Here is a 12,353-nt window from a genome sequence, read left to right on the forward strand (position 1 = left end):
CCGGAGGAAATCTCTGATACATGCTGAGTCCGGAGGGTAGATAAAAGCCCTGAGGCATGGGGAGTGTTAGAATCCCAAACACTGAAAGACTTCTGGTTAAAGATACACTTGGAGGCCATTAGGACTCAGGCCTCACAAAACCAAGACTAAGGTTATTAGTATTGTAAACTTCCAGGCATAGTGCCTAAGGCACTTGACTGCTAACCAGAAGGCTGGCGGTTCAAACCCACCAGCCACTCCTCGGAAGGAAGGTTGGGCATTCCTACTTCCGTAGTGATACTGCCTTGGAAACCCAAGGAGGGGTCACTATGAATCGGGCCGACTCGATGACAAATAACAACAACAACAACAAACTTCCAGGAGTCCCTCGATGGTACTCCAGATGGTGAGGCCTGAGTCCTAATGGCCTCCAGGTATATCTTTAACCAGAAGTCTTTCAGTGTCGGGGATTCAAACACTCCCCATGCCTCAGGGCTTTTATCTACCCTCCGGACTCAGCATGTATCAGAGATTTCCTCCGGATTCAGTGTGTATCAGAGGTTTACCTGGCTCCTGAAATCTCCCGCGTATCAGGACTCTGCATCCTCCCTAGATAATAATTCCCTAAGTGGACTTTGGAGCCGGGGGATTCCAACACGTCCCCCAACATCTCAGATCCTTGCCCTAAAACCCCTTAGCAACAACCAATCATCTGTACCCCTTTGCCCTGGTGCTACTCCACCCTATATTTTCCTATAAAAATGTGGTAGTAACAGAGCACAAGGTCTTTTGCCTTGTCTACTGCGTTGGCAAGAGCAGGGACCCTAGCTCGAGCTAGCTAATAAACTTTCCTTTTGCTTTTGCATTATCGTGTCTGTGGTGACTTCCTCGCGCCGACATTCCTTTCTGGGCTCAACAGTACAAAAATTAATGTGCCTGGCTGGTAACTGGAAGTTAGTGGTTTGAGTCTACCAAGAAGTGCTTTGAAAGAAAGGCCTGATAATCTACTTCTGAAAATACAGCCATTGAAAACCCTAGGGAGCAGAATTCTACTCTGACATGTAAGGGATTGCCATGAGTTGGAATCAGTTCCACAGCAACTGGTTTAGTCCTGTTTATTAAATTTTCAGACTCTCAAAGCAGTTTGGAGATAACCACTGAACAGAACTTAATTTCAAAATTGCTCGGTTCTTTTCAACAGCTAATGAACATAAGGACCAATGAGCAGCATCACAATAAATGGAGAGACGATTGAGGTTGTCAAGAAATTCACGTTGCTTGTTCTACAATCAATGCCAACGGAAGCAGAAGTCAGGACATTAGATGACGTGTAGCATTGGGAAAGTCAACTGCGAAGGAACTGTTTCAACTGCTGAGGAGCAAGGATATCTCCTTGAGGACTAAGGTGCGCCTGACACAAGCCATGATATTTCCAATCGCCTGGTATGCATGTGAGAGCTGGACAATGAATAAGGAAGACCGAAGAAGAGTTGATGCTTTTGAGTTGTGGTGCTGGCGGAGAATGCTGAAAGTACCCACCAGCCACTCCTCGGAAGGAAGGTTGGGCAACCCTACTTCCGTAGTGATACTGCCTCGGAAACCCAAGGAGGGGTCGCTATGAGTCGGGGCCGACTCGACGGCAAACAACAACAACAACAACAACAACCATGAACTGCTAAAAGAACTAAGATCTGTCCTGGAGGAAGTGCAGCCAGAATCCTCCTTGGAAGCAAGAATGGCCAGACTTCGTCTCACCTATTTTGATCATGTTGTAAGAAGGGACCATTCCCTGGAGAAGGATGTCATGCTTGGTAGGGTGGAGGGTCGACAAAAGTGGGGGAGCCCTTCAAGGAGATGGATTGATATGGTGGCTGCGATGATGGGCTCAAGATGATGGGCAGTGTTTCATTCTGCTGTGCATGGGGTCACTATGGGTCGGAAACGACTCGACAGCACTTAACAACAACAACAACATTGAACATAAAAATTGTGCTAGGGTAAGACAGAGGATGATGGAACAGTATGGTTTTGTGGATACAAAAAAAGGCATCACAAATTTGCTCTTGCATAGAAGCCTTAAGTACTGTGAGAACAAGGTTGACAAGGTTCACTGATTGGAAGAGGTACAGGGAAAGGCGGTAGAGTGGGTTTCAATAGACAGCAGGGAGAAAGTAGAGTGAAAAGGGTGAACGGCTTGCCCAGAGGCTTGCGAGTTAAGATTTAAAGGATGGAAATCATTTGCCTGATACACAGACTAAGGAAAAGGGGGTTATTAGGTTAAAAATTTTAGTTTGGAGGCAAATTTTAAGAGGCACCCATACTTCTAGGAGAATGAAAGTTCTTAAGGTCCAGCAGGAAACTGCTGGAAGTTGAGGGAGAGCCTATGACTACTCTTAATCCCTAGATGGAGATAATCCTCTTTGGCCTAGCCTAGGGTGTAAAGGTTGTGTACCATTGAGTTGATTCCAATTTACCAAACATGACAGACCAGAACTGCTCCATTGGTTCTTCTAGGCTGTAATCTTTACAGAAGCCGACTGCCACATCTCTCAGGGAGCAGCTGGTGGGTTTGAACCACTGACTTTTCAATTAGTAGCTGAGTGCTTAACTATTACGTTGCTAGGGCTACTTTCCAATGATTACTGTGGCCCTCTCTAGATAGGTTCATGACCCTCCCCAGGCTGCTGCTCATCATCACCTTTCAATACATAATTATATATTATCTATGTAAAAGGAATTCCTTTCTAAAGAGAAACAAAAAGAGACCAAGCCTGGAAGTCTTATACTTAATGGTTGGCTCATTTAAAGCTACTTTGGCAGGGACCTGACTACCACTGAGGGGAGACAGGAGTGTGCCACGTCCTTTGGACCCAAGATGCCTGCACTGAGAACCTCCTCGAACCAGGAGAAAGTGAACTATAACACCAGGGAGAAGGCAATAAGCGGAGCCAGAGATTCAGCACAGAACCAGATCAGTTAAGAGATGGCAGTGTGGTGGGCTTCCCAGCTATGGAGCAAAAAAGCTGAGTGCCTTCAGGGTGGGGTGCCTCTGGGCACTGGTTGAGCTAAGTTTGCAAACCTACAAAAGGAGAGCTAAGTACCTCTTGTGCCAGTAGGGTGCCTCTGGGCACTTATCAGTAGAGCTGAAAGAGCTTTGTTAAGTAGTAGTACCTGAGCAAGTGTCAAAAAGGGCCAAGGGGTGGAAGAGTCAGAGACAGGTGTGCCTATGGACACTACTAAGAGCCTGTCCTGATCAAGTATCTGTATCCTTGTTTCTCATCCTGAATTGTAACCTGTAGACCCACTGCAATGAGTCAATTCCTACCCACAGCAATCCTATAGAACAGAGCAGAACTGTCCCAGAGGATTTCCAAGACTGCAAATCTTTAAGGATGGGGACTGCATTTCATCTTCCTCCCATGGAATGACTGATGGGCTCAAACCAGACTTTTTGGTTAAGCCAATAATCTTGAAAAAAATAAATCCACTCCTTACTTTTTTAAACATGTCTTTCTTTGGCTCTTAAATTCTTAGTGAATTAAATGGGGTCATAAAACCAGCCTCTAGTCAAAATGTGAGCTTATTCTCTCCTAGACTAGGAGTAGTCTTGAGGGGGCCCTGAGTAGAAGATGGTTTCTGCCTGCAAAGGACTCTGGGAGAGAAGTCAGTGACTTGGGCCAGGAAAAAACATCAAATACATGACTTCATGGTAATGTCAATTGCAACCTATTAAATAGCAAAAAAACACACTTCCCTAGCCCCAGCTCCCCCTACATGTAAGTGAGATACATAAACACCCACCCCTATTGTGCATGGACCTCTGTGGTATAGTAAATTACCTGGTATGGCTTTTCTAGCCATAAGTCTCCGTAAACTCCATGGTGGAATTTGCTGTGAGAAACTGAGTAGTTTCTGATTGTTAAAATCATCCACCTGGGGTATTTCTGTTGGGAGCAGCACAAAGCAATGTTCTGGGAAGTTTGCTCTCTCTCTCACGTGCTTAGAATTCTGATTGGCTCATTTGGCCACTCTGCCAGGCTCCAAAGGAGGCCTTCTAGAGGCAGAAGTCTCTCTGCTGGCTGAGAAGTACATGCTGCTTAGAGAGACACGCACTCCTGGGAAAGAGATGCAAGATACACGCATTGCTGAGTGAGACACCGAGGGACATGCACTGCTGGGAGAGAGACTGTTGGCTGAGAGACTGAGGGTTTTTCCTGAACTTGAATAGTAGCCTGATACTTCCTTAATAAACCCCATAATCTGTCAATTCTGTATGGCCACTGTAGCGAAATTATTGAACCCAGCAGAAAGGTAGTGGGTGCTACGGGAGGAGCGGTTAGTGTCAGGGTTGGTGAAAGAGCTGGAGGGATGTAGCATGTCTGGCCTCACAGTAATGGGCCTTGGGCTACTAATAGTGATTCCATTTTCCTCTTGTGCTGTTAGAGGAGGTCAGAAGATGTGGCCTCCTTGGCCTTTAGCAACATCTAACCCAGGATGATGGTGTCTGACAGAGTAATCTTCACATTGACCACCGTCTAGAAGTTCCTTAATAAAACCTAATCTGATCTACCTGGCCTTTTCATCCTTTTTTCAGAATCCAACCTGTATCACTTGGACCTACTCCTGCCGCCGATATGGTGGCATACAACAGAACTCCCAATCATGCCACGCTTTTTAAAATTAGTATGTTGTTATTTTTTTAAGTTTATTTTCTGAGGCCTAAAATTGTAAAACCAAAATCACTGAATTATCTCAAAAGTCACAAATTAACCTTAAGAAAATATAACTCAATAACTTCCAGTATGATAAATGCAACATAGCAATTTTATTAAACAAAAGTTAACAGGTAGAGTCAAACAGGCACTTATATTAAGAGAAAAATGGACTAGAAGAAATTTTATCTTAAACACCTTACAGTAATCTACTTGCAAGTTGCATTTAACTGAGCTCTGTTGCTGTGAAGAATACAGCTCATGCACAGGTATGGATGAATGATTTGTACATTTTTCAAGTATTCACTGAATACTACCATATATACACATATACATTAAATTTGAAAAAGATTTAATTGGCAATCCCCAGATCCTCTTCATTTTTGCTGGTCTCTTGGAAGGGGTCGTCTAAAGAGAAGAATATGTGGTTCTGTGGAAAGAAAATGTTACATATCATTTTAATAGTTAATTTTTATTTAACAAATATTCAATGAATTATCAAATGAATTTAAATCTATGATAAATAATGTTACTTAATAAACTTGATCAAACTGGCTTAAAGTGTTAGTAGTCACTGTTACCGATAAAAAGGAAGCCCAACAATGAGAACATTCCCCCCAGCAGTATTTTAGTTTCATCTTCTGTGCTTGGAAAAAAGAGAAGTAGACAAAGCTAGTGGGGAAAATGGTTTGTACTTTTAGAATCTCAACTCCTTTGAAAAAAAGGAAGGAAAACTCTATGGTGAGAATACTATTTATTCAAATCAGCAACCTATTTAAAAAACAACCACCACCAAAAAACCCAACCCGCTGCCTTTGAGTCAATTCCGACTCAGAGCCACTGCCACTGGGTTTTTCAAGGCTGTAAATATTTATGAAAGTAGATTGCCTCATCTTCTACTCATGGAGCAGCTGGTGGGGGGGTTTGAAGGCCCCAGCTTTCTGGGTGGCAGCCAAATGCCCTACCCATACTCTAGCAGAGTTCCTTTTACTATGCTGAAAAGTAGTAAGAGTATCACACTAACACACATCAAAAACAACCTGCAAGCTTGTAAAAATGTGTGTGTGGGGGGCATCCCCAGAATGTTTTAGTAGATGGGTCCAGGAATCGATAACTAAGTTCTAAATTGTTTTTATATTTTTCTGAGAAAGATCTTTTGCTATGCTTACGTGATGTAATCCTAAGAAAACTTAAGTCTATTTTTCTCTAACAAAGTTTCACAAACCGAGACGGCTTCAGTTCCATCTAATTCAGCTTCCACAGCATCTCTTCACATTCTTCTATTCCAAGCATTGTTGTTGTTGTTATGTGCCGTCGAGTCAGCCCTGACTCATAGCGACCCCTCCTTGGGTTTCCGAGGCAATATCACTACTGAAGTAGGATTGCCCAACCTTCCTTCCGAGGAGCGGCTGGTGGGTTTGAACCGCCAGCCTTCTGGTTAGCAGTCAAGTGCCTTAGCCATTATGCTACCAGAGCTCCCTTTTATGTTAGATTTGTTGAAATTTAAAAGTAGAATGTAGCCCCTTAAAATTTTAGTCTAGTTTAAGGCAGTCTGACACCACCCAGCAACAATCTGCTCCCATAAAGATTATAGCCTAGAAAAGCCTACAGGGCAGTTCTACCCGGTCACAGGTATTGCCCGAGTCAGAATCTACTTGAAGGTACCTAACAATCCCTTAAAGAGAAAGAAACGCACTGTCCAAACCTAGTGGTTAGTTTGACATCTTTCAGATGACTTGTTCTACACATCCAAACGTAAAATCTAACTTTAACTTAGAATCGTTAATCAAATGTTATTTTCTCTCATCTCTTTGGCAGTATTGGCAAGTAGCAAAACAGAATCTAAAGAAGAGACAACTTCCAATTGCATCAATTTCTGAATACTTACTTTGCCTTAAAATTCTCAGTTTTAAAAGAGGGGACACACCAACATCTAAGATACACTTATGGCAAAATGTCTTTAAATACCATTATTTAAATAACCACAACAATTACTATGTTAATTCAGTTATGTTTTACTTTATTTCAGAACTTACCAGGCTCATGAATCATGTAATGCACCCAGCCTAGACTCTGTTGAACACCAAGTCTCCTCCACTCCTCTTCAGACATTAGATGGGTTTTGGGTACTTGTTTGGAAAGTTCTCTGGGTAACATGACATGCCTGTTAAAAAATACAAGTTATTTGTACTCTATGTAAACACGGCTTTCCTACAATTATGATCACTTTATATATACTTATTTGTGATAGTTACAACAGAATGTTTTATCCTCAAAACACTCAAAATTATTATTTAAAACAGCTCTATCTTGAGAACTAGGAGCTCTAGCGGCATAGTGCCTAAGGCATTTGACTGCTAACATGAAGACTGGTGGTTCAAACCCATCAGCCACTCCTTGGAAGATTGGGTAATCTACTTCCGTAGTGATACCGCTTCAGAAACCCAAGGAGGTTGCTATGAGTCAGATCCGGACAGATTATTTATTTACTTTTTACTTTGAGAACTACCTTTAATTCTGATTGTTGATAGTTAAGTGTGTGCAGGCTAAAAGCAGAAGGCATTTTATTCAGGGTAATATTTTTCTAAGAGATTGGAAGTTTGTCTCACTCTTTAGGAACAAAACCCAAAAATCTAAGTTGGGCAGACGTGTACTGAAAACATCCCAACCTCCCTTTAATTACTCTGGCCATTTGGCTATATCCTGGCCAATAATGAGCAGAAAATATGCAAATTATGAGATGTGTTCTCCTATCTCTTCTCTGTCCCTCCTTTCTGCTAGTTAGGATGCAGTGATGTGATCAGGAAGCTAAAGCAGAAATCCAGGACCACAAAATTATAAATTGAGGATGGCAAACAGTAAGAAGCCTGTACCTGATTATAAAGCTGTCATACTAGCCCTGGACTACAAAGGGGGGGAAAAAAACCTTAATTTGGTTTTCTTTTACTCTACCGTACAGATTTATAGTAGATATGTTGTCATATACTTCGTTGCTTTATACTTCAATTTTCAACAAAAAGTTACTAACCTATTGCCAAAACTGTTTATATTCTGTTTCCTAGGCAAGCATGCAGTAATTCCTCAATGTTAAGCCATCAAGCATTCCTTGTAAAATTCTTAAAATACACACTTCCCACTTAAAAAGATCTTTAAGGTCAACTCCCTGCACCATTTTTACCAATTACAGTAGTGATAATAGTTTTTATTGAGAGTCAGCTATCGTCATCAAACAAATTTTTTGACTAGTGAAGAATACCCATGTTAAGTCTGCTGACTGAGGGATAAGAAAGTTACAAACTGGGTCACACTTTCTGGCAGACAAAAACCTTATGATTCTTCATAAGCACCCAGCTGTCCTCAACTTACCTAACCAGTCTCAGACTAGTGTTTTAAGTTTTGTTTGGAGGGCAAAAGTTAGCCTTGGAACAATTCTACTGTTACTAGATTGCCCTGAAGTCACCAAGTCAAACTATGTTTACTGAGTATCATAGTTCCTAAAACATTCACCAATCACAATGAACTACATGGTGTTGCTCAGCAATACATACCAGTTACCTCCTTCATGCTTGGAAGGCTGCTTGAATATGTACTTTCAGGGCTCTACAGGTAATCTGTTACTCTATTTATCTTCCACAGAAAGAAATATCCTATTAATTAGCTTTTATATCTTTTGATTTTTACAGCAGTATATGTGTAAACACACAGCTATCAATGTACTGTCTAGAGAGAAATAAAAAATTACCCTATTTTCCTCTATAAATATGGCAATAGGCCCTTCTTCAGCAAAGTCTGATAAGGAAACAATTTTTAAGTAGCTTCAAGCTCACATGGGAATTCTACCTCTATTTTACTGCATATATAGTTTTAAAACTATCTACAATCCCAAAATTTAACAGTACTATGAGCCTGTCATGCTAGGGAGTGCCTAAAGTATCTGACTGCTAACCAGAAGGTTGGTGGTTCAAATCCACCAGCCACTCCGCGGAAGCAAGACTGGACAATCAATCTACTTCCATAAAGATTTACCACCTCGGAAACCCAATGGGGGTCGCTATGAGTTGGAATCCACTCGACGGAAGTGGGTTTTTTTTTTAATTGGTATATTCTCTCCACTACGGTAGTATATCTAGGAATTAACTACCAGAAAAAACCCCACTTACTGCTGTCGAGTCAGGTCCAACTCATAGCGACCCCAAATTGGGTTTCTGAAGTGCTATCTCTACGGAAGTAGACTGCCCAATCTTCCTTCCGAGGAGTGGCTGGTGGGTTTGAACCACCAACCTTGTGGTTAGCAGTTAAGTGTCTTAGGCACTAGGCCACCAGAGCTCCCTTAACAACTACAGTCAAGGTAAGTAACAAAGGATCTACTAAGCTTAACCCTACAAAATGCAGTCAGTCATGAGACAGTGCACACCAAAATAGACAAATTCTGAATCATGTCTTAGTGCTCTATTTTCAGTATAGATTTTCTATTAAAAGTATTTATGGAGATTAATTACTATCCTGTTTCATAAAGGTAAATGACTTGGTCAACTTAAGACCAGGTACCAAATCAACTCTAGTTTATACTAGATTACAATAAATCATTCCAGAAGGCAGGATTTTCTTACATTATTATACAAAACCTAAACTCTGCCATCAAGTTGATTCCAACTCATGGCGACCCTATAGGACAGAATAAAACTGCCCCATAGGGTTTCCAAGGCTGTAACCTTTATGGACGCCGATTTGCCACCATCTTTCTTCCAGAGTGGCTGTGGGTTCAAACCGCAGACTTTTCCGTTAGCAGCTAAGCTCCTGACTAATGCACCCCTAGGGCCCCTATGAGGGAGGGCGCCAGCGGGGGTCGAAGGGGCAGACCATCTACTGTTAGGTCTTTTCTTCCTCAAATAGCATTCCTGGGAATCTACCCTAAAATGGTAGACAGAAAACAAGGTCACTTTACTTGGCTATAGTCGTTAGGCCTTACCTCTCCTACATCTTGGTTGCTTCCCAGAATGCAACATTCTAGTTACTACCAATAAGACAATGGTTTGACTGGAGATTGAAGCTATATCCCAAATAAATCTCTGTAATAAGCTTTTCCTCCCCAAACAAATATACTAGCTGTTTGTCACAGAAACTACGTTTTAGTGCACCACTTCACAACTCAAAAGCATGTATTCCTTAAAGCCAAGTATTATTTGGCCGATGTACAGGAAAACAAAAAAAAACACAGCCCAACCAAGTCCCTTTAATAATCCCCTTAAATTATGTTTTCTCTTAACAATTAAAGACTCATAAAAAACTTTCAACTTTAAAGCCGGAAACAAATATTTAAGCTAATTTTTCGGGGTATACCCATCAAGGTAACTTTTAGTACCACTAACTTAAAAACAAAACAAAACAAAAAAAAAACCCCAACTCATCGCAGTCGAGTTGGTTCGGACTCATGGCGACCCCTCCTTCGGTTTCCGGGGCGGTATCTCTACGGAAGTAGGTTGCAATCTTCCTTCGCTGAGTGGCTGGTGGGTTAGCAGTCAAATGCCTTAGGCACTAGGCCGCCAGAGCTCCCCAAACTTCGAAAACAAGAAAAAATTAAGTCATTCCCTGTTTTTCTCCGGCTATGTTAACAGACCAAAATTACCACTCCATGTTATTACAAGTTTCACTATCTGTAGCAACTGGAAAAACGAAACAATGTTTTCCATGATTACTAAGTCTCAACTTCTTACAAACTACTGTGAGTAAAAAGCATGGCCGCAAATCAGAAACACAGAGTCTTCAGGCGGATTTTTGGGTAATCATTGTATTGTTCAAAGAATAAGGAATTCGGACGACAGCGCGACTGTGGTATTACACTTTCACTACTGACGGGCATAGACTGATTGCATGTCCCACAGAATTGTCGCCAAGGACTCGGGAAGACTTTTCCGAAGTTGCTGCGCAGGTTTTACGCCCGTTTCCATCTATGAGAGTTTTGTTTAGAGGGCCAATTAGCTGGGCACGAGAAACTGGTCCTATGAAACAAAATTCCTTTATTGTTTAAAAACACGGGAACAAAAGGAGAAAACAGACGGAGCTGCTGCACACAAACAAGGCGCGCACCCAATTCCCGCAACCCGGTGAAAATGAAACGGGTGGCGGCAGCGCCGAAAACTGGCCTGCGAAGACAGACGCGAGGAAGCCGTATCCGGCCGCCTAGACTTGGCTGCCTGCGCGCCCCGGGCCTTCCCCTTCTGCCCCGCCGAATCCCGGCCGCCCCGCTCGAAGTCTGAGCCCGCCACTCCCGGGCCTGCTCACCGGTATTCGTAATGCTCGTCGAAGTGTTTGTCGGAGTAGTATATGTGCTTGTGGGCCATCCTGCCGTGAGCGCAGCTACACGGGTAAGTCACAGAGCAGTGGAAGAAAACCACACAACCGCCCCAGGCGAAAGCAACGACACAACTGAGACCAACCGACCACAGGCCCAACGCTCCGGATTTGAATCAGACAGCCCGACGCTGATTGGACAGTAGCGCCGACCAATCACCTTGTGCTCAAACAGCGGGAAGGCGGGTCTGGATCCTAGCCTATCGTTGCCTCGCTTCCGCGGGGTTTCGTTCCTTGATCAACCAATGAGAGGCCTGTTGCGAAGTCACTAGAAAGAAGAACTAAAAGAGTCTTATGGCGTGGGGGCAGTACAGGCAGGCGAATGATACGCAAAGGTCGGTGCCGGGACGTTAAGTCTCGCAGAGCGCGTGCGCAGGACTTTAGAACTTTCCAGTGCGGCGGAGCCGTTGGGGCGGGAGGATCTCAGGGTGGGTTCGGGTATCGCGGTTTTGGTGAGGTTGGGGAGGTGTCATGGGCGGGGCCGGGCGGGAGTGGAAATCTCGGCAGGATTAAGGACCAGGGGGTTAGAAGTACTCTAGGCGCCTGGTGTTTTGGGGCAGTTCTGTATCTTGCCTTATTCTTCTCAGCCTTTAGCCGCACAGTTTAATTTTGCTAGACGGTCAGGTTGTAGTGATGGACCGTTGTGAGGCGGAGCGTGGTTGCTGAGCAGTCCTGGTCTGGGAAAGCAGGGAGAGCAGGGAGCGTGGACGCGCCCCATGCGGTACCCAGCTGTCTTGGGGAGTCATCGGGCACCTCCGCCTGAAGAATCTGCTGGTTCTTGGAGGAAAGAACCAGTTGACAGTCCCTGAGGGGAGATCTGAGTGTGTGTGTGTGTGTGTGTAGGCTCGATCCAGTCGCTGTGTGGAGTGGTTTTGAGAGGGCAGTTGAGAGAACAGCTCATTGGACAAGTTCCAGCAGGAAGATAAATCCTTTGACTAACGGGGGGGCCCTCTGGCAAAGGCAGAGGGGATCTGTTGGTAGTATCTGGGAGACAGCTGATGAACTGGATAGGGGGAGAGTATGAGCTGTAAGGAAGATTTATTGGAATGTTTGAGGAACTTGGCTGGATAGTGATGTCTCGCATGAAGATGAGAGACTGTGAGGAAGTGATATGAAGATTAATGGACAACTCTTAGTCAAATATGACGGGTCCTGGGACACTTGAAGTAGGCAGCCAGAAGGAATCTCCCTCCCCGCCCCCCCCCCGCCGGGGTTGAAGATAAGCCCGAGGCCTTTAAGGGTTGTAGAAGTTACTTAAACCTGGGGCCTTTGGGGAAGTTACCCAGCCATTTGAAGTCTGGGAAGAGGGCG

At 43.6% G+C, this 12,353-nt stretch overlaps 1 protein-coding gene across 1 annotated transcript; it reads right to left on the bottom strand.

Annotated features, from left to right (window-relative positions):
- Positions 1–5,068: 5,068 nt before the first annotated feature.
- On the bottom strand, positions 5,069–11,032 carry CKS2 (CDC28 protein kinase regulatory subunit 2). The gene is made up of 3 exons (XM_007946329.1): positions 10,974–11,032; positions 6,728–6,855; positions 5,069–5,121 (listed from the first exon to the last, which is right to left on the bottom strand). The coding sequence occupies exons 1-3, from the start codon at positions 11,030–11,032 to the stop codon at positions 5,069–5,071; spliced, it is 240 nt and encodes a 79-aa protein (XP_007944520.1).
- Between the last annotated feature and the right edge of the window lie 1,321 nt (positions 11,033–12,353).

The sequence above is a fragment of the Orycteropus afer genome, unplaced genomic scaffold (assembly GCF_000298275.1).
Source record: "Orycteropus afer afer isolate SDZICR_OR568_19922 unplaced genomic scaffold, OryAfe1.0 scaffold00156, whole genome shotgun sequence".
Lineage (NCBI taxonomy): Eukaryota > Metazoa > Chordata > Mammalia > Tubulidentata > Orycteropodidae > Orycteropus > Orycteropus afer.